General features: G+C 35.6%; 1 protein-coding gene across 1 annotated transcript; it reads right to left on the reverse strand.

Moving 5' to 3' along the window:
- Window positions 1–1,037: 1,037 nt before the first annotated feature.
- Window positions 1,038–19,821, reverse strand: LOC137387739 (uncharacterized). The gene is made up of 5 exons (XM_068074240.1): window positions 19,719–19,821; window positions 18,259–18,389; window positions 12,663–12,807; window positions 5,307–5,460; window positions 1,038–1,947 (listed from the first exon to the last, which is right to left on the reverse strand). The coding sequence occupies exons 2-5, from the start codon at window positions 18,387–18,389 to the stop codon at window positions 1,757–1,759; spliced, it is 621 nt and encodes a 206-aa protein (XP_067930341.1). The 5' UTR covers window positions 19,719–19,821; the 3' UTR covers window positions 1,038–1,756.
- Window positions 19,822–24,480: the final 4,659 nt, after the last annotated feature.

Genomic DNA, 24,480 nt, shown 5'->3' on the forward strand with positions numbered 1-24,480 from the left:
AAATTATAAATACAGCTTAGGTCTCTGCAATTGACTTTAGATGGTTATTGCTATAAAACTGTCAAAGAATTTTGTAGTACTTTCTCATGATATACTTCAAGTTTATTTGTACAGTACATGGCTTTTTAAATAATTTTTGCATGCAGATCATCAGGGCACAGAAACTCAACTACAAAAATCTAACAACATCACAAATAGTATATAAAGAGATTATAAATTCTATACCTTTTGTAACGTATTAATAACAAAGTAGTTTAATTCTCGGCATATTCTTTGTAGTAATAGCTTCATCATATTTAAAAAGACCGATTTCAATATAGCAAGAATTTGTATGTATTTTCGAACGCATAGAGTATGATATATTAATTGTTATAAGGAATCTCTAATGAGTGTTAAACAAACCTTGTGAATAACATAGATCCATGTTCGTATGATCAACAACAAGTTCCAGGGGTGACACACATTGACTTGTTCTCTCTTGTAATAAAGTAGCATTATTATTTCCACTCCTTCAACTGCTGGAAATGTGATTGCAAGTAAAAAAGACACGATTGTTCAAACTTTCTCATTAGTTTGTTGTCTATTCACCGTGATTGAAACAAGCGACCATCTTGGTAGCGGAGAAGAATAAAAGATAATCTATCATTGTGGAAAGTCACGAGTATTGACTACTTGATCAGCTTTTGAATATGTGTAAGCTTTCTGTGCGGTCTTTGGACAATATTCCAAATAACAGGAGCACATGCCTACACCAAATATATAACTAACATTCACAAAAACGAGGTCATAACCCAAAAACTAGCAGCATACTCCACTTTTCTCCCATTGAGTTCACCCAAAGGAGCAGCATCTTGTGTGTTTTAGAAGACCGTCTTGGAGCAGAATTCAGACAATATAATAACTGTCGTTTTACCTTAGCAAACAAGATAGTGCTGCTACTGTGCAGTTACATTTCCATACAATGAGATACATACAGTGTGTAGTTACATTTCATACAATGAGCTACTACAGACTTGAGAAATGAGCAACCCGAAGACACAGGCCAATAGAAGCTTTTTTGACACAACACAAAAGCCTTCTTTCGTCTATCAAAAACTTAGCATAAACACCAAAACTTGAAATAGAGCAAAATGAAAGACATTACAAGAATGAGCGGGAAGCAAGGCTAGTTTGACATAAGTAATTATGCTAATACAAACAATAATAAGACATTAAAAGGCTAAAAAAGCATCATGTGAAGTAAAAGTTGCATATTGTGGAAAGGGTTTAGTTATGAGTGTTTTGATGCACAACGTTGACTATAATAGAATAATTAAAATCTTCATTTCTCCCAGACAAATGATATCGTTAGGCGACAAACACAACCAAAATAAATATGTAACTTACTACGGAGATGTCAAGGACAGTTGGAAGGCTGATCGGTAATAAAGACTTCACCGATGAGTTTAAAGATTAAAAAGTTATCCCTGTATGTAATTAGATAACATTTGTAAGATATTTTGTTTAAAGTATTATAAGAAGGGAGTTATCATTACTCTTAATCATAGAACATCGAGTTTGATTGTTTTTCTTTGATCAATAAATGAAGATAAATGATATTTACTCCCATTCCAACCGATCGAAATGCTCATTTTCATCCTAACCCATAAAATAATCTCAAATACACAATAAGTAAAAGTGTTGATATTAGAAGCCAATGCAGTGCGGTTAACATAGTTGAGTAGGAGAGTGACACCACTGAGGGCAACGAGGGCTGTTAAGGGTCCTGGTCAGCGAGTAAATTCTGGATTCTATTCAGTTCCTGCCGGACCTCTGGGTAAATGTCTGGTCTATAGCCAAGCCTGACCATGGCAAGACTGTAGAAGTGAAAAGTAGCCAAGATGACCTCATTGGCTATATCGACGGCGGCAAATAATTTTCCGTCACCCTTATGTATGCCTTCAGTTTCTACAATGAAGAAGCTAAACTTATCTGAAAACATTCAAAACCTCAATATTATAGTACAATATATGAAACCTCTCTAGCATATTGGTAATTATCACTAAGCAAGAACCAAATCATTGGTTGACATATTGTTAGTAAAGTGGCGAGCTTAACAAAAGGTAGAAATGGAATATTAGTGCAACTAGGCTTACGATTCCTACCCGAGAATGATTCACTATAGCGAATCATAGGCTCCCAAAGCATCTCCAACTGCTTTTTTTATGTTCTATTTTTGTAGCATTCGTCCGACAATCATTTCAACTTTGAATAATGAATTTAATGTCTAAGGATGGAATTTTTCTATTATGAATATTATTTTAAAAAGGGCTCAAGGATAGAGAAGAGCGTTCATGTTAAAGAGATGTTTGTCAAATGATAACAAGCTCAAATTTCGGCAGAGTAATAGAACTTGTCATGCCTGGCTCACTTGTCATGGGTAAAAATTTGGGTAATAACTGCCAATTTTTGGCATATTTTTTATTCAGGCAAATACACATAAAGATTGTACTTGCCAAAAAGCTAACACGACCATTAAATGATCATTAAAAATACCAAAAGTCCAATCACCAATGAAAACCAATGAGCCTGAAAATTTGCTGATATTTATGTACAAGAAACAACAAATTATCGGAGTTGCCCAATCTTGAACCGGAGCTAATTGAACGAAGGAAGACAACACTCAATAACAAAGAAAGAATACTTACACAATTATACTTGAAGAGTAACCAAACTTGCTAACAATAACAAAAATCTTAAAAGACCACTTCTGAACCCAAGCTATATGAAATAGACAGCGCAAACATTAAGAGGTAAAATGAGGGAGGAAAATATTGACTGCATGATCTGGTGGTACAGGTAGATGTTCAACTTCAATGCTGACAAGAAAGCTAGACCAATTATTATAGGCTAGGAATGCTAGGGCTGTGCAGCAAGGAGCCAATCAGCGCAAATCTGTATGATCTGTTAATAATGATCTAATCATTATTAACAGATCACATCATAATCTGTTGTATATGAATATTATATACAATATCACTAGTTGGCTATTCTGTAAGTTAATTATGATAGCTGATTGTAATTATGATAAGGTTTGGCTTTGCTAGCCAACCGTTATAGACAGTCGGCGCAAGGTGTCTGTTATATGAATATTTCCATCACTACACAAAATCTCTCATCTTAGCAAAGCTAGTAATATAAAAACAGCATAATTTTCAATTTTGAATTATAGCGTAAGGCATAAACAGCAGTAGAAAGGCATTGTCATCATAATTTTTTACACGAAAAGAATATTTCTTAATTTAATTTTGATATAAATCTGAATTTCTATATGATTTTCGCGTGACACTTCAATTAGACATGTAAACATATGAATATAAAGGCCTATCACATCAAATCATCACTTTATAATCCAGGTGATGCTAGTTTGAATGTCATCTGGTGCGTTCAATTGTTTCTTATCACTCCAAACATGCACTCTGACCATGTGACCACTCTGACCATGTGACCGACCACTCTGACCATGTGACCGACCACTCTGACCATGTGACCACTCTGACCATGTGACCGACCACTCTGACCATGTGACCGACCACTCTGACCATGTGACCACTCTGACCATGTGACCAACCACTCTGACCATGTGACCAACCACTTTGACCATTCACATCATAATAATCATCAGTCTATCAGCTTTCTAAATACTTAATTTGGAATTTATAACAGGTTATTACAAGCCTGTGCATATATATACTCACACCATGATGTATTTCATTACAAATTAAATTATTTAGAAGTGTTACCAGCTTTTAATGCTACTCAGAGTTTAAAACACATACAACTGACGAGCATGGACAATTTATAAATCCAATTCAAAAACATGGGAGGCTTTTAATTCAGAGTGACAAACATATATTTTGTTGGCAACACAGGTTAAAACAAATCACTATTGCTCGAGCACTTGTTTTGTCTGAAGGTGCTGCTAGTAGGTGGTACTAAATCCATCGTTTTTTTTTACGTCATCAAGTCGTTTGCACATGCGCTCATTCACGAAAAAGCCGCCATATTTGTAGAAAACGATCATTTGTCTTTTATTTAACAGTACTTTTTAGTGTTGTTTTGATACCATAATAAAAAAATTACAAAGCAAAGCATCGTTTTCAAAAATTAATTGCAAAAGCTTCGTGTTTTTAACGATAAAATTGTCTATAAAGATGGCCAACAACGATAAAATGACGTCACGAAAAAACGATTGCAACATAAAGCTTCGCGATGTGGCAATTTAATTGTTTGGTGGCAATTTTAAGGTACACGATTTGAAAACCGCCGCCATTCTAAGAGATATCGCTAATTGTATGAACGATATACATGTAATTGTTTAGTGGCAATTTATCTCACAGCTGACGATCTTCAGATTGGGCGATACTAGAACTAAAACTCATGCACTCACACGAGAGTTCATGAAATAAATGCTTCTCATTTAACACAGACATAAAGTTTTTATAAAGTTAAAATATACAAAAATATTAACAAAGATTTACAACTTTCTGTCATAATAATAATATTGTGATATATCGCGAATTATCTATTTGCAATATCGAACCGTCTGGTGATTTTTTGGAAATCATGAAGCTCTATTGCATCATTACAGACCATGACTACCAACTATTATAGTTACAAACACTAGTGTTACACGCTACAAATTTTTGAGCTTCGAAGTTGTGGTTTTGATCATAGGAATGAGAAGAACATATTTACATGATCCGCGGGAGTGGTCGCACCACACGCAATTATTCGTAGCTGATGAGTTTACCTGTTCAAAGAAATTGTCCTACAACTACGCGTTTTGTATATATTAGTCTGCTGCGCTTTTATCTACAAAGGGATGTATACTTTATATCGCGGCTGGCACTCTTAAAATGCGTCTAGGGTTAAACGTTAATGTCAAAAAAAAACTTTTTTTAAATTTTGGAGTGAATATATATTTTATTTTGAAAACAATATATTTAAAACATGTGCATTAAAAACAGAGATGCTGTAAGAACGTCACTAATGAAAACGATGAAAATCCAACCTCCGATTTGTGTAATAACACGAATATCAATGCTTACATGATACCCAGCACTTCATTGTTGCTACGATGTTTTCCAAAATACCCCCCTTGAAATGGAGGTTTGAATCGCTTCGAAGATTTAAAGATTCGACGTTTTGAACCATTTACATGCTACGTAGATGAAAAATACGACAAAACTTCGTAGCATGTAACACTAGTGCATAGACTAGTACACACAGACACTGTTGCCATAAGGTCCTTAGGCTTAACCTACCATTTGGCAGACGGCGCTCGAACAGACCGTGCCCTATACCAAGCTGGATAAAGACGGTTAAAGCTATAGTGCAGAGCAGCGTGTCAAGATCTATTTGTGAGAGGAAGGTGAGCTGCAGCAGAGTCGTAGATATGCTGTATACTGAGTAGATCGTCTGTAAAAAGTGATGTACAAACATGTCTTACGAATGTAAACAGTACCTAGGCTTTCTAATAAAACAGTAAACATTTGGCAGCCTGTAAAATGTGCTGCCAACTGTTGAGCTGCTTCCTGATACCTAACGATGAGAAATAAGTTAGATTTTCTTTAACTTGTTCTTAGAAAATCTAACCAATGATGTAGCGAGGAACTACCGATAAAATATTTTATGATCTCATAATATGTCGATGAAATGAATATAGCTAAACACTTTGCTATAACAAGAGCCATGTTTATCTATGTGAAGCCATGGTTGGAGGCTAAAAAAAGAGTGCATCTTGCAGGATTTGAACTCTCAGCATTTGGTATGGCAGGGCAGCACTCTACCACTTGTGTTAATCACTAACAACAGAGATAAATGAATTAGTGTGATTATACTTATTCTCTGTGCTTTATTGCCAGACCTGACGACCTCTCACCTGACGACCTATCACAGCGCACCGCAATACCAGAGTACTAGAGTACTAGAAATAAAAAACATCTAGAAAATCTGTGATAGTGACAGTTTTTCTTTGTCATAGTAGCGATATTTGTAGTTTCCTTTTTTAATACTGTGATATTTTTACATTTTCTTTGTTATAATTACGGTATGATAAATTGTTTTCCGTAGTAATAAAACCATTGCTTTAAAAATATTGGTTTGGGCAAGCATTAATTCTTTAAAGTCGGCAAGCCGCATCAGGCCGCTCTCTGACGACAGGCAGTTCATTTTTTTGTTGCATGGCAACAACTAACTGTAGCTAAATAATTTGTTTTAACTGTGGTCTCCACCAAATATTCTACGAGATACAACCTATTTGAAACCTTATATCGACAAATCGAGTGGTTTAATTATTTTTCCAAAATTGGCTATCGAAAACGAAGGTTAAACTGCCAGGCCAAGTATCTCGTTCAATTTTTCTTATTGCTATGAAACGATTAATACAATCGACATGAATTTTGTTATGCGAAATACCCGGGAGTTTCTGATTCTGTTTCAACCAATCAAAAGCATTTTAGTAAAGTTTTTGATCAACCGATCTGACTGAGAAGTTACCCTTATCCAACTGTCGTCGATTACAGATGCTTTTAGCTTCAAAAGTTTCTTAGTAGGTATTTGGTCTAGAAATGAATTTTTTTTAAATAGCTCCGAAATAGCCTTAGTCAACGCTTTCATTTTGTGCACATTTAAGAAGAGCATCCCTACTCTAAGCTTCAATGAATACAAAGGAGCATTGATCACACACCCTCCTTGTATTTTTTCGTGGTGCCTGATGGGAATATGTCCTCTGTCGAGACCAAAATAATATTTTGGTCTACAGAGGACCAAAGCTACTGTGATGATAAGGTTTCAATTCTCCCTATGATGTTCATAGCAAGTCACAAAACATATTAACATTATTTGTTTGTTCTTATAGCCCACAATTTCCAGTATTTTAGGGGTGATTTAGAAATTATTTTACCAAACCATTCTTTCTCCACTGTTATGGAATAAAAGAATTTAGTGAAGCCGGCCAATTTATATATCATTAGACAGAAGATGTGCTGAATGAGATGGTAACATGTGAGCTAACTTACAGATCTCTTGCTTCAAAAACAGCGGAAAAAATCAACAAAGCAACAAAATAATAATATGCAGGTATAAAATACAGGAGAAGACAACCTTTCATATTTTGTAATAGAAAATTGTTAGCAACATCTTTAGGACCCAGTCATCAGGTCGCCACCTGAGTATTTTTCTCTAGTTTCCTCTCACACGTTCAGTTCATTGCATGCTTCAAGGTCTCAGAATGCACATGTACACACCCTCCTTCACATAAACTTCTACATCTCTAAACTCTTTCATCTTTCTTTACTATCAGCGTTAGTCTACTCTGCAGACAACAAGCAAACGCGCTTATCTACCCGCATGCTTATGATTTATGGCTTTCATAGGTTATACAATGACATTTAGTGGCTAAACATTGATCCTCATTTGACAACACATAACCAACTTAAGGAGAAAAGCTACACACATAATTAAACATGTCCATATCCAACAGCAAGCTAAAATCATCTGCGTTTGAAGAAAAAATGAAATGACTTTCCAACTATGATAGGTAGCATATACTTTTATGAAGAAAAAATAAGGCACTACTTGAAAAGCTTTTTATAGATTTGATCTAACTAAACAATGTGATTTGTGTAAATCATAGCATGAATTGATTAAGGAGCAAAAGAGAGAGAGAGAGACATTCTAAAGGCACCCGGCATGTGCAACTGAGGAATTATGAACACCTCTGTGATGTTTAGTGACAGTTGTTTACTGACACAACATAGTAATCAATGCAACTCCCTTTTATGTTACACGGTGTAGCATCTGTGGGGCCAGAACGTAATGGAAAAGTCAATTCAAATTCCAATTTAACCCAATATACACAAGATGTTGCAGACCTATTGTAACTATGGAGAAAGTGTTTCTTTTATATCTATCTACCAAACTTGACACAAAACTCAGAGGTTCAAAGCTTTTAGATTTCAACAAAAAAAGAAAAGTTTTTTCTGCCTTTAAAAGTCACAAAAAAGATGGATGATAGAATGGGCATGCGAGTATGAAAAATGGTTGCAAACTGTGTGTTACGATGGCATGCAGGTTAGTTCCTGTCAATACAGCTTGACATAGTGTTGACATATTCAATATAGCCTACATTGTTTATGCAGAGATACCATCATAATTATAGTTTCAGCATCACAACATCAAGGTCAAACTCACTGCTGGACAGTTGGTCTTTGTATCATGATAGTTTCAATGTATGTGATTCCATAAACCCAGTGTTTATAGAATTCAGGTGAATTCTATAAACACTGGGTTATAGAATTATATCGTCTCAATATAGAATTCAGATGAATTTTATTATGAGACGAATGGAGAGAATTAGTGGCATTATCTTAAAACCAAGGAGAGAAGATATACTTAGAGCTGTCTTAAAAATATTCAACATAGAAAAGTGGTGAAAATTGCTATTAGTACTCGTTTGGTTAGGACTCCAGCGGATAAAATCTCATGTTGTTGAATCGTAACAAGCTCATTTAGCAACTTTTTCAAATTATATTGGTACGATAAACATGTTATGTTTTATTCTACGTTAAATCATAAAATGACAAGATGATAAAAAGATTAAGGCACAACGAGGGCCCATAAGCGCAGTAGCATGGCTATTCAAGGCGTGTCGCCCAAGTTAACATATGAAATTGTTAATGAAGATGGTTAATGAAGAAACATGATTGTCTAAGCAGAAGAAATCAGAACAAGTTTATTCCAGAGAGTCCAGCAAGTCCTGCTTCAAAGCAGCCCTAAAACCATGACGACTATTAATTTTCCTCAGCCAAATTGGCAAGGAATTCTATGCTGATGACACTCGATAAGCAACCCGTCTATGACCACCAGTAGAAGAGGAGGAGGGTGGAAGAGGTAATGGAAATAAGGAATAAGAAGTGTTGTAATGTGTTAGCAAGTTAGTTTGGGATTTAAATTGTGTGAAGGCTAAAAGACATGTGCTCAGTGCGTATAGTTGTTGGATAGGCAAAACACGAGATCTTTTAAAAGAAGATGTTGATGGAAAATAAGAGTTTTTATGATATATTATTCTAAGCAATCGCTTCTGGATGATCAAAATCTTGTTTAAGTAGCTCATTGGAGCATCTCTCCATGCCTCCAAGTAATAAACTATTTTACGGTTAATTAGAGCATTATATAAAAGCAAAAGAGGCATTCCTGGTAAGATCAATGAGGCCTGGTAAATAGGTCCCAAACTTTGTCGCAGTTGTTTTCTCAATAGTTCTATGTGTCTTGACCTGTTTAGTGTATTATCTATTGTAATACCTACAAATTTTGAAGTTGAAACATCTACTGTTGCAATGGAGCTACCTATATGTAAATTGCCTTTACTAAACTGAAATAAATGCTAACACTTTGATGTTGTATTTTGTGACAAGAGTATGATTTTGTTACTAACAGTTGAAAATGCTCAAATTACTTGACAGCTGCCAGTCTACCTGACTGAGTGACATATACAGCGTACATCTCAGCTACTGAAAGCTTAACGCAGTGTTATAACAACCTAACATGTTTATAAATAGAAACCAGCCTAAATGACCTTCGCGGAATGTAAATGGAATGAATACTTGGCTAAAAGCTAATACAGTGGCTCTCAAAAGAATGTCACTAAACAACGATAATAAAAAGTGATTTTTTCCATGAGACTGTCTCCTAATTATTATAGGCCATTTAGAGACAACTCACACACAACTAAACTACAAGTGTGTAATAATAACTTCAATCATTTTGCGTTTCTCATGATTTGTCAATGAAAGTAGAAATACTCCCGCGGTATCACTCTATGAAAAGCTATTGTACTTCAACTGCTTAGCGCCTCTATGAAAATCACTAAAACCCAGAAAAATGCTTTTGCTCTTCATAAATCTTACCTACTTCTAGAAGACTGACGAATATACAATTGACTAAATGAAGTTGGACAATTCAATCATCAATCGATTCTGAATTTTATTTGACTAGGTGCCTTGACAAACTGAGACAGAAATAATTTTTTATAAATTATACTGCCAGCAAAAAACGTAACAATTTTAAACATAAGATGAGTGCTGTTCTTTTGTAAATTATTACTCAAATATTGCTTCAACAGACGGTTGCAAATAAAGTAAATGTATTTTGAAGTTTTCTTACAAATGTCAAGGTCAGTAGAAGGATTTTCTTTATATATTCTAGACATAACTCAGAGGTTTAGCGGATTATAATTATTATCGGCAAAAATTTGTGATTAAAATAAAGAAGACGACATGACTACCTGTGAATATTTGTGGTAACAGCAATATAGCCAATGTGAGATCCTGTGAATATTTGCGGTAACAGCAATACAGCCAATGTGAGATCCTGTGAATATTTGTGGTAACAGCAAAATAGCCAATGTGAGATCCTGTGAATATTTGTGGTAACAGCAATATAGCCATTGTGAAATCCTGTGATCAGTTGTGATTACCACATTCAGAGCACGAGAGGAGCTCTGTAGAGACTATAGGTAAGATTGTTTTTACACTTATTTTGGAAATATTCCTAGATGGATGAAGTATCTTTCTAATCGAAATATTATTATCCTATTTAGTGCATTTATAAAAGCATTAGGAAATAGCAATATTAATGCTTACAAAGTTTCAGCAGAAGTAATTCAGGTTATGTACATAAAACCAGTTTTTTTTTTCAAAAATGTGGTATTGGAATAAAGAACAACCATTAGCCTCAGGCACCAAGATAATGAAGCCTTAGAGTGACACAACATAAATATTTAGGTTCAGTTTTAGGCTCTGTTCAACCCATTTTCCTAAACTTCTCAATCACGAGGTGAGTAATTCACCCTTCCTATAATTTTATCTGTTGCCTTTCAATGTACAACTAGATGCAACTGTAATATATGTATTTTTCACGAACAAAAATAAAGTGGCTTTGAAATATCAGACCTGGCATTGGTTAGAGAAATTTCAGTAGGACTACTTTTATTGGTCAATTGGTATGTCAGATTTCAGTAGGATTTCTATTATTGGTCAATTGGTTTATCAGATTTCAGTAGGATTTCTGTTATTGGTCAATTGGTTTATCAGATTTCATAAATCTATCGTAATAAAGAAAAAGGTAATTATTTGGAGACATAACTGAGTACCCATGTAAGAATCACTAGGTTTCCGCAAAGTAGAAATGGCAAAAACCCGCAAGTCAAGCGAGTTTTGTAACTGCAAATTTCTATTGAATGTTTCATGTTTGCGAAAGGTGGAAACGACACTTGCAAACGATGCGCAAAAATGCCGCGCAAGCTGTTCCATTTTAAACAATTTCCAATTTTCAGTCATTTCTATTTCCCTGTGAGCAGTTCTGAATGAGCTGGTATCACCTCTGGCATAGAATTCCTTTATTTTTAATAAAGCGCCCGCGTTAATCTCTCGAGCGCTGTGAATGTCCATTGAAACACTTATCGCAGTATAACTCAACGTGTGCACAACTCCAAATACACATCATCCACATGGAAACATAGTGAATGACATTAGCATTTTAGTATCAAAATATAATTCAACTCTGAAAGGAAATAAATTAGATAGAATGAGTTAATGATGAACAGGAGATAGTCCTGACTGCCCAGCTGTTAGAATATAACCAGATGCAAATAGCTGCACCCAATTAAATCATAGCTCCTTTAGGCACTGCTTCATTTCAACACGAAGAAGTGCCAATGTGCGCTTGATGAAAGAAATCCATTACATTTACTTGAGCGATTGCAACAGACTTCAGTCTGCAAACAGGCAGTTGTTAAACTCTGTTACATATCACTAGTCAGCAGACTTGAACAGCTTGGAAAGTAATATTTTTATAGAGTGGAATTTTCAGAGCATTGTATTTTTAACCGAGAGGCTCAGTTGATACTTTGATGGCAAAGGTTTGTGTCCTTCTGACTCCATATGTGTGTGATCATACCGTAGTGTGAGTAACAGCAGGCGTGACCAGCTTACAAAGTGATATTTTTATGAGATAGCAAATTCATAGAGTGCTGCAGTAAGCCCTCACTTTTCGTGAATAACCGCGATCGACCAGCACACTCAGGATAGTGAAAATCCTCAAAATAGAAATTAATAAACTCATTCTTAACGAAGCTGCTCCTTAATTAATCGAAAGCATTTTCCTTTTTATGTTCATCAGACGATTTTGAGGGTTGAGAATGTCGAAGAGGCATGATGAAGGGGTCACAAGCGTTGTTCATAAAACACATCAGGAAACCGTGATGACTGCTATCACAATAATGCTTGTGGAGGGACTTCACTGGGCCTAATCAGGAGAGAAATTTGTGTATTTATGAATTTCCTTGCTTTTCTTTATCTGTTTTTCTTATCTTTTAATTTTTAATGATTAGATTTTACCCCATGAAGTACTGAAGCCATGAGAGCTGAACCATGCAGTAGCAAAGAATTTCTGTATTTTCATTATTATCAATATTTTCGTACCGCTGCAAAACCATGTCTCGAAAGGCGAACAACCGTGACAAAGCACAAACAACACCGTGAGTGCTATACAAATTTTGTAGACAAGTTAGCATTGTTAGTTACTAGCATATGTATGCATAAATACAGATAACTACTCACCCCATATTTCCGATCATTAGCTATGCACCAGGCACTGAGTATGAGTGAGCAGACAAGGGCTGTGTAGTAACCGGCGTAGAGATGGATGAGGGCGAGCCCGGCAGCACCTTGTACAGGTGCAGCGAGTATGTGACAGAGACAATTCCTGTGTGATATATATAAGTCAACAATAACTGATATTATCTGCATAATGTGATCAATATATCTGAATGATATTTTAATACGATTTACATTTTCTCATCCTCGATATCAGTTGCATTTACAATTAATTTCATTCTTTAAAAATGGAGTCATCCCCATTATACAGACCTTTTAAAGTAACAAAATATGCATTAGGTCTTTGAAATATGCATTAGGTCTTTGAAATATGCATTAGATCTTTGAAATATGCATTAGGTCCTTGAAATATGCATTAGGTCTTTGAAATATGCATTAGGTCTTTGAAATATGCATTAGGTCTTTAAAATATGCATTAGGTCTTTGAGATATGCATTAGGTCTTTGAAATATGCATTAGGTCTTTGAAATATGCATTAGGTCTTTGAAATATGCATTAGGTCTTTGAAATATGCATTAGGTCTTTGAAATATGCATTAGGTCTTTAAAATATGCATTAGGTCTTTGAGATATGCATTAGGTCCTTGAAATATGCATTAGGTCTTTGAGGTATGCATTAGGTCTTTGAAATATGCATTAGGTCTTTAAAATATGCATTAGGTCTTTGAGATATGCATTAGGTCTTTGAAATATGCATTAGGTCTTTGAAATATGCATTAGGTCTTTGAAATATGCATTAGGTCTTTGAAATATCCATTAGGTCTTTGAAATATGCGTTAGGTCTTTGAAATATGCATTAGGTCTTTGAAATATGCATTAGGTCTTTAAAATATGCATTAGGTCTTTGAGATATGCATTAGGTCTTTGAAATATGCATTAGGTCTTTGAAATATGCATTAGGTCTTTGAAATATGCATAAGGTTTTTGAGATATGCATTAGGTCTTTGAAATATGCATTAGGTCTTTGAAATATGCATTAGGTCTTTAAAATATGCATTAGGTCTTTGAAATATGCATTAGGTCTTTGAAATATGCATTAGATCTTTGAAATATCCATTAGGTCTTTGAAAGTTATTAGAGGGTGAAACTGCGAATTGTAATCTACCAAATGATACATTGATTGCCAACTAAAACTTACAGAAGGTTTTCTCATTCCTTAAGATCAACTTATTACGACGATAAAATGTGGATGTTCTATGCTAAACATACGCATGAATAAATGTATGTACAACATACCCTCAGGTTACAACGACCCTATTATATGATTTTTTTTCGCCCTGCAATGTAAAACATGCTGATTTTTCACTCTCTCCATATGAAATGTTTCTTGCCATACGAAATCAGCAATCTTTTTGAAATTCTAATTTAGCAGTCGGTGATTACATCGGAATAGCAAATATGCTGATATGCCAATCGCCGAAATCGCTCTAACAACGATTGAAAGAGATACAATGCTCGATCTCGCTCAGTTGGGCATTAATTTTTTATTAGTCATTGTGAGAATGAAACTGAAAATAAATAGGTGGCAGCATTTTAGCGATGAAAAAGTTGAAGTTCAGTAAAATAACTAAAACTACTAAAGCTTAGCTTTAAGTATGTAGTTTAGTAAAATAAATTCAACATTTATATTATATTGTATGTCTACCTCGAAAGCAAGAACTTCCTATAGTACGCACTGCACATGTTACATAGTAACGTTACATTTTATTGCAGATCATAACGACTAAATACACTAAAGTTTCTGTAGGTAACTATAGTTACTAAAGTTAACATTTTATTTTGTTACTATTTATTACCATGTTACTATTTTTTAACATGTACATAAAATTTTGATGATTTTTACTGGTTGGTGTGCATTAGATATTTATTATGGGTTTTTATACCAATCTATGCAAAATTTTCATCTCCCGATGCCAACACTGGAACGAATTAAAATCATATGGCAAGGGTCCACTGTATTTTGATAATTAAATGATCTAAATTCAAATTAATATTCGAATAACTAGCACCTGACTAAAACATGGCACAGCTTTCATGCTATTCACATATTCTGATAACTTTTGTTGATAACAACACTGAATGACTTATTAAGACAATGCAAGAATAGAGAAAGAAAGGCACCAAACTTAAATTTAAAACACAATGCAGACATACTCACTAATACCCAACCTCATTCTATTACATAGAGCTATCGATGATAATTACAATAGATAAAGCCTGGTGCGACAACTCCAGCTGTCTTATATTGGACAACAGAATTACTCGCATACCAAATAAAAAGCTCTTCATAATGTTCGCAATCAATATGGAATGTCTATGCATGCACATTTTCATATAAGCGTACATTAAAGAAATATGGCCACATACCTAAAGGTATAGATTCTGTCTAATGAAGATAAACATACATAACAGCTGAGAGATGAACTTCCTTCAACAAATACGGCTCAATACCTACTGTTTAGAAAATCTACCCTCTAATGAGCAAGGCCTTTCACAGAAATGTACTAAATGTTAACAGAGATACAAATATCAACAAAACACAAGACCAACCGTGCGCATGGGATGCAGAGTTCAGCGGCAATGCTGGTAACCCAGAGAGCCTATAATAAATAGCTAGTTATTCTCAAACAGTAGATGTATCATAATACCAGCATTTTGATTAGCAATTCTGATATCACTAGACCATAAGCGCTAATGTTAACTATGCCTGCGAATGATTCCGCTGAAGATTAACAAGCTGTTATCTGTTACTATAATTTTGGCAGCAAAGTTTATTGTAGATCAACAACTCTACGAGCTGGTCAACAACAAGTTGGTCTGCCGTATCTGGTCACTTCTGTATTGTAATGCTGCCGATTGTATTGTAATGCTGCCGATTGTATTGTAATGCTGCCGATTGTATTGGAATGCTGCCGATTGTATTGTAATGCTGCCGATTGTATTGTAATGCTGCCGATTGTATTGTAATGCTGCCGATTGTATTGTAATGCTGCCGATTGTATTGTAATGCTGCCGATTGTATTGTAATGCTGCCGATTGTATTGTAATGCTGCCGATTGTATTGTAATGCTGCCGATTGTATTGTAATGCTGCCGATTGTATTGTAATGCTGCCGATTGTATTGTAATGCTGCCGATTGTATTGTAATGCTGCCGATTGTATTGTAATGCTGCCGATTGTATTGTAATGCTGCCGATTGTATTGTAATGCTGCCGATTGTATTGTAATGCTGCCGATTGTATTGTAATGCTGCCGATTGTATTGTAATGCTGCCGATTGTATTGTAATGCTGCCGATTGTATTGTAATGCTGCCGATTGTATTGTAATGCTGCCAATTAAAGATGAAATTGAAAAAAACTTCAGTAGATTTTATCAGAAAGCATCGGTATTTTTCTATCATTTGCGGTTGTTTTCTATTTTTGAGGTGAGCTTTTGATGTTTCAAAATGAAAATCGATAAAAATTGATAGTGGGTAAAAAGCACGTGAAAATGTGATTATGATGTCTATAGTTGTAAAGAGATCGGACAGAATAGAGACGACCTAAGCTGCAACTTCAACACAATAGCCAATATCAACTATAGCAATGATAGCAACTAGTGATGTCATTTTGCACATATTTTTCTTCTGAGCGTTTCAACCGTGATCAAGTTTTGGCAATTTTAATCTTGAAACATCCTGGCAGTCAGATCACCTCGAACATCCAAAACAATCGCAAATAGTAAAAAAATACTGATAATTTCTGATGAAATCTATTAAAAATCGTCGAAGTTCATCTTTGAACAATTCAGAAGTCTAGGGCTGACTAAGAAGTCTAGGGCTGACTAAGAAGTCTAGGGCTGACTAAGAAGGTAGATGTCTGTCTAGGGCTGACTAAGAAGGTAGATGTCTGAAGGCAATGTCAAAGTGAATGTCAAGGATTCTACACAAGGCAATCACTCGTGTCGACTTTTTTCTTCGTATCGCCTGTCAGATTATGAACTTTCTGTCACTACAACCTTCAATTCACTATCCCAACTACCCGCAATACTGTTAATTACCAATTCTTAAAACAAATCTGTTCATCTTATTCAATAATTCCCGATGAGTGTCTTCTTATTTTTGTTTAGGCATTTGAACATTCCTGAACAAACATCATTTGTTGATAATTACTAATGACAAATTGTTATACGTACGAAATTGACATTTTTAAAGTCTTACGCTAATTCTACACTGACCAATAAAATTGTTTTCCACATACAGTTTTGAGAACATTACAAGTATTTATCTTAAAATGATAAAGCCTCTTATTACAATGACAGGCAAATTGTACTTGAAAACTTTTAATTACCAAAAAAGACTATTTATCGACAACTGATTTAGCCGATGAGATATGAGTGATACAAAAATGTTTGAGACAAGCACCAACATGCTGGGCCTTGTACCAAGTCCAAACCTGTATAGCGAGCCTTTTTACCATTATTATGTGAACAAGTATCACTCTTTTTGGATTTTAAGTTCTAGAATGTTCTATGACAAAGAAGCAAATTTATTAAACAGGACCAAGTGGTCTAAGCACTCGTTATGGTGAATCTACTTACACTATAAACATTTGAAAAAAAAGAATTATCATAGTTATTACATTAGTACATTATTTGCAAAAATTCAAAGGTCTAAATTTATATCAGTTAGCAGGGAGAATAAACATACAAAATTCATTTTTGTATGGTTGATTTGTTTGTGAATCCTTATTGCAGATTTTCCCTAGGATTTTCGCTGTTGAATATTGTAATTATATATATTAATATTATATTATTATATTGATTATTTATACAAAAAGTATCTCCTCTTCACATTCAATCATAAACTGCAACATTGTTAGAATGTTTGCGTGTCACATGTTAAAGGTTACAATGGGTGTAGAGTGAAATGCTTGCTCAAATTGTACATGAGTTGGAAAGCTCATACATTGAGGTGATATTATGAAGAGCACATAATTCAGAAACAAAACAAGCTCCTCAAAAAACTATTCTTTGGATAAGCAAGGACCTTAATAACAGAATTTTAATCACATAAACAAACTACAGGCACTAAGGAAGACAAGAGGATCTGCATTGCTGCTCTTGTAGCCATCTATCATGACACTTACATAATGCATTCGCTCTATATAATATAGGCCTCAAGTCTTATTATTTTACAACTCTTGGCATCGGACAATAAAACACTTTGAAAATGTCATAGATAACTGACAAACTGCCATTAGGCCTTATTAAACCCATAACTGACAATCTATGCCTGAGCAAAGACAACGATAAAACTCAGGAATGATTAAACTCAAACAGACCTATAGCAAAGGCACTTATGATCTTTTTATGAAAGTTTATGGACTTTGCAATCACATAGCGCTAGAGCAATTGTGGTTGGATACCCTCCCTAACAGCACCCAATGGCCCCTGTGTGACTCATACCTACTAATCACATGTCGGAGCCCTGAACCACAGCGGCTTTCTTCCAACAGTTACAACAATATGTCTATTAGAATATAATGTAAGAGAAGCCTACCCGATAGTTTGATGATCTTCCCAACGTGAAGCTAGTTGCTGTGGAAAATTCAGGAAATGTGAGAATTCATAACCAAAATTAATGTCTTTTGTTACTGCCTTCAACTTTCGCTTGACCATATAATCTGCCATCTACAATAGTGAGTTATACATGTAAAACACGCACATTTATGAACAGAGAAAAGGCTTATAGACAGAGAATAAATCCTGCCTGCAACTGACTACTATAATAGATAACGCGCTTGAAATTTTTAGGCAGTCTTCCCTCTATTCCCAGCTGAACAAACAATGCCTAAAGTTATCACTTATCACACAACTTGACATCGCTGAAAACTTTTTTCATCGGAATAGGTGAAAAGCAGACACTGTCCCAATGTGTTTTGATCTTTAAAGCAACATTGAAGACAAAAACAAGTTAAAATCAACATTAACAAATATTGAGAGTTATGATGTATATTCGTTTTTATTTATATCAAAAAATTATATATATACATAATTGAATAATGAATTTATATAGTGTAAATATAGTGTTTCAGTAGTATATAAATGTAGATACCAAAATTAGTATTAATGATAATGGAAAAACATTTAGCAAGCAGCAACAAAGTAGTATTGAAATTCAACTTACAATACTTCGGTAAAAAACTGCCATTGCACCAAAACCTGCCTCACACATGCCTGCAACTATAACAAATAAAGCCCAGCAAGCCTACCTAATGTAAAAAAAACATTTACCTCAACGAATGCAATCATTGGCTGGATGCATCAATACAAAAATAGAATGGAGAGATAAGAATCAAACGCATGAATAAATCAATATGATTACATAACCATCATGAAATTGTACACAAATTTGTGATGTGCTTTATTTGTTCTTGCTCACTAACATGACACATAAATCGTACATTGAACACCTGGAGCACTAAAACATAAATAAAAGAAGAATAAGCAGTATGGAAATATATTGTAGAACGATTCCAAAAGAAAAAGACTGTTTCTCAAGTGAAAATTTCCCCAGTTAATTTTGTGAGTCATTTTCAAGTTCCGGTGACAGAAAGCTGGTAAGAAGATTCATGAGACATTCAAGTAAGAAAGTTGATCAAACATAAAAGTTGTCTTCAGGTGATCAATGTATGTATAACTCTATTCGATGAATACACAATAATTTTAAAAGGTTCTGCAGATATTACGGTATTAGCTAGCAGATTTATTAAGCCCGTGCACATTTAAGTAGTGTGTTTTATGCTAAAGAGCTTTACCACACGCGTTCCATTAAACATTATATAACATCACCTAATGTTACAAGGATATTGAACTCGGTATAAAACTTTCGCGTTTCCAGTTATACTGACAAACTTTGCAACAGCTCGAGCCGCAAAAATTTGGGTTAAATTAAGAATAAAACATATTGTCTTGAAGTCTGTCTTAGTTTGGATGTGATGTTTGGTAAAAAATACATACGTGTTATCTATATGGTCGAGCTCACTCTTTAATGTTTTTATACAACACAAATAGCACAAACAACAAATAGGCCACAGCAAAAAATTCAATAAGCACAAAAAAGTGTTACTGCCAAATTAAGAAGTTTTGTCAAGAAAGACTAACATATGCTTTGGCGGAAATATCACGTGGGTGTAACGTGACTAAAAGACCCGAATACGAGCTCTACGCATTCAAACAGTTTCCCATTTGCTTCGAAATGATACACACGTGTTGCGTATTCGAGGTACAATACCTCGAGGTACTATGCAAACGCCATACAAAACTATGGTGGCTGGTCGCCGCCATTTAAAAACTTCGTAATCTCGACCTGAGAACTATTACGTCTCGCCCGAAATGTTTATATTGTCTGGTCGAGAACAAGCGAATGTGTTCGAGAACGAGGTAGACGACGACTCGATGTCGGAGAAATATTGAGCTGTACGGCACGCCCTTGTTTTCTCGTCTTTATTTTGTTAAATAATATACTATTGGTAACTTAAAACTACTCAATGACCAATGGCCTGCGTTGTTAATAATTAGTTTTCCCATCTAACAAGCGGTATATATAAATGGCTTTGCTGTAAGATATTTATTAGGTTACTTATTATTGTTATATCCTATACGTTTTTATGGGTGAGTTTGGTTCACAATGAAATTAGGAATGCTGTCATATCATAAAACTGAATACCATACCAAACAAAGTATTACATAAATGACAAGAATCACTAATAAACAAGTTACAATGGGCACTTGTGGGTTACATTACAGCAGGATGAGAATAGACCGACTAGTTGGTTGGTTTTATAATCACGGTATATAAAACTAGTTATCTATCTATCTCGATAAAATATCTCTTGTGGCCCGATAAGCCTTTAGAGATAAGATGCGACTATAACGATAAAGAGATCAGATATTCTTGTAAAATCGAGAGTTAAATAAAATCTGCTATTGAGCTTGTTCCATAAATATCAAAACTTCATGACTCGGTTAAAAAATGAGAACTTCATGGCATCTGTATTAATAGTGTGCCTAATATTAGACCCACGAGTAAAATAGGCGGAGTTGCACAGTGTAAACTTTTTAAAATCGACCATAAGGTCTTGATTTAAAATTTTCAGTAAAGTGTTTTTATCCTTAGTGCATCTTCTCTCTTCAAGAGTGTGCCAAGACATGTTTTCCATTGAAGATGTAATACTGTCATACTTTCTAAAACCGTTTGCCCATCTGAACGCTCTTCTGTTTATGGCTTCTAAATCCCTAATGATGTACATAAAATGTGGATTCCACACCTCTGAAGCATACTCCAGTAAAGGACGACATACACTAAAATAAGCCGTTCTCTTAACAGCATGGGAAGTTCCTTTGAGAGTTCGCATAAGCATGTAAAGGGTGGCATTAGCCTTACACATAATAAAATTTATATGATCACTAAAATTGAGTGATTTAGAAACCTGTATGCCCAGGTACACAAAGGAATGGGATGAAATAAGCGGAGTGCCTCCATAACTGTATGTATGCAAAAATTTAACCGGCTCCATTGACGTGGATCTGCATTTAGCTACATTAAACTTTAGCTGCCAAGATCCGGCCCACGCAGCAACTCTGGTCCTGCAAAGCTTGGCTGTCGGACACGCAACTAACAGGCCTGTAAAGGATGGCATCATCGGCAAATAAGCGTATAGATGTTGATGGACAGTTTAAAGCATCTGGCAGGTCATTGATGTAAATGAGAAAAAGTAGTGGTCCGAGCACTGAACCCTGAGGCACACCCGAGGTCACCTGAGTCGGCTGAGAAAGACAACCATTAACGATGACCCTGAATGTTCGACCCGAGAGCCAGTCTCGGATCCATGCCACTATGTTTGAATTTAGGCCATAGTATATAAGTTTATGCAATAATTTATTGTGAGGGACCGTATCAAAGGCTTTACTAAAATCTAGAACTAAAACGTCTACTTGAGTATTGTGATTGTTATAAGAAGCTAAATCTGATATTGTATGAATAAGCTGTGATTCGCAGCTGTGTTTTTTGCGGAAACCATGTTGAGTTTCACTTAGGATGTTGTTATGATCGAGAAAGTTGCGTATGCTGTGAGCAATAATATGCTCAATTAACTTCGACGGGACGCTAGTCAGAGAAATTGGCCTGTAGTTAAGCGGTGCTTTTCTGTCGCCTTTTTTGAAAACAGGTACGATGTTTGCACATTTCCAGTCTCTTGGAACACACCCTGTATTTAGGGAATGTTTAAAAATTAGTGTCAAAGTAGGAGCTATGTCTGTAGCTAAAAAATTAAGTAGTGCAGGACTGAGATTATCCGGGCCTGAGCCTTTACGGCGGTTGAGAGATTTCAGGATGGCCAGAACACCTTCCTCACCAATATCAATATCTGCCTGCGAGTCAACAGCCCTATCAGACATAGTGGCCGAGACCTCAGGAGTGAGGCCGTCATCGACAGTGAAAACGGATTTAAAATTCTCTGCGAAGCACATTGCCATATCTGAATCAGTTACACAATTGTGTAAGTGATTTATGTTTGAGCTATTTCCCCCCTTTGCTGCCTTGGATACGAGTTGGAAAAGAGGCTTTGAGTCCCCATTATTAAGGCTTTCAGTAATGTGTGATTCTAAAAATTTGTTATAATCCCTTTTAATAAGGCGTTTGGATAAATTGCCAATCGCTTTTAGTTGTTGTAAATTGTGGGGATAGGGTACTTTTTGAAAGTGTGGAAGAGTCTTCTTTTCTTACGACTCACTGTCCTGGCCTCTCGTGACAGCCAAAATCTTTTAGTTCTTGGTTTCCGCTCTGGGATTAGTGAATTAGCTATGTTTAAAATGTTGTGCTTAAAAATGTTCCATAAAAAATCTGTTGTACTTGAACTCACTAGAGCTTGAAGATGGTTATAAAGATTTGCTGTTTGTTCCCTTATGCTAACTACTTGAGCCTTGCCAAAATCAAAAAACGTTCTAGTCGTGCGGGAAACCTGAGGAACAGTTTGTGGCAAAAAACGAGAAAAATCATAGCACAAGGTTGTGTGGTCTGAGAGGCCAACATCGGCATCCTTAAAAATAGGGCAGGGCTTAAAATTCGAAAAAATCAAATCAAGTATATTGCCTCTGCTATGGGTAGGAAAAGTTACATGCTGCGCGAAATCATATTTTGAAACAAAAGATAAAAACTGTTTGGCTAGCCCTCGGCCACCTTGCGAAACGACCGGCTTATCAAGGGTCCATTGGATCTCGGGAAGATTAAAATCACCCAGTAAAACAAAACTACTATCTGTACTATCCTCAAAAAAATTAAAAAGCGAACTCATTTGAGTTGAGTTTGGAGGACGATAGTATGCCACGAAACAAACACGGATGCCGTAAATGATCAACTTGACAACAAGCACTTCCTCAAGGGGATCAACGAAGGAACTCAATACTTGGACGTCTTTAGTTAATTTTATTGCGACTAAAATACCACCGCCTTTTGTTGGCTGATCTCTGCGAAAAATTTCATAATCCCCTAACTTTAGCTCATTGCTAGAAACCAGTGGATCCAAGCAAGTTTCAGTGAGTACGATGACAAGTGGACTGTAGTCTCGGACAAGGGTTTCCAAATAGTGTGTTTTATTTCGGATACTATTGCAGTTCCATAAAATCAATGTCATGGCTGAGTATTTCTAATGGTCTTCCTATTTGATAATTTTTGGAGAACCCTCTCAAACAAAGGGCAGTCACTGTGGCTCGTTGCATCATGATCCAACGACCCACAGTTACAGCACTTTAGAGGGTTAGTGCAATTTTTGGGGTCATTCTCTGGAGGGATTTCCTCACTGCAACGGCGACAAATTTTGTTAGAAGAGCATTTTGATGCGAGATGGCCATACCCCCAGCATTTGTAGCACTGAAGAGGCCTTGGCTTGGGTGGACCGGCCCTCTCGACATTTAGCTTTAAGCAAAGTTGCTGGATATAAATCCCATCCTCAATTGCATTGTGCAGATCATTCATTTCCTTAAAAATAAATTTAACGGTACTGGAAGCTGTTTTGTTCCTAGACATAAATCTGACAACCTTATCACAAGAAGGGTAAGTTAATTTAACATAATCGAGTAATTCATTTTCGGAAATATTTTCAGGGACCCCAAAGCAAATACCTTCCATGCGCGGTGAAGGTCTTTGAGGGCGTCTTAGCTTACATTTTTCAGTTGTGGGATTCCATTTTTCCAGTAGCTGATCAACAGATGGAGATTTCTCAAACTGTATCATTAGTTTAGGGTCGCTTTTGTCATGTTCAAATCGATTCAAAAACATAATAATCGGATTGTCTAACAGGTTGCTAATACTGTGCCTGATGGCCACATGATTGAGCGCCAGAGCTTTGTTGCCAAAGCTATGTACAACAACACATTTGCTGGGATCAAAATCCACTCTATTAGGACGAAGTTTAGCCGTTTTTGGATGGCTCACTAGTGTGGCATCAGGCTGATTTGGTGATTTGACTACTGAGCTAAAAGTTTTAATGTGAGCAGAGCCGGTGCCCATGGGCTGTTGTTCTGTCTGAGTAAGATCAATGTTATCATTAGTGCAGGAATTCTTTAGATGTTCTATGAGATTGTTTGTTGCATTTAATTGAACTCTGAACTCGGTTAGGGTAGTAGCAAGTTTTGTTTCTAATGTTTCGGTGATTTGTTCTTTAATTTCAATCAGAGAGGTACCAACTTTTTGTTCAAAAGCCTTTAGCCCATCAACATCTAT

Source organism: Watersipora subatra, chromosome 2 (assembly GCF_963576615.1).
Source record: "Watersipora subatra chromosome 2, tzWatSuba1.1, whole genome shotgun sequence".
Taxonomy (NCBI): domain Eukaryota; kingdom Metazoa; phylum Bryozoa; class Gymnolaemata; order Cheilostomatida; family Watersiporidae; genus Watersipora; species Watersipora subatra.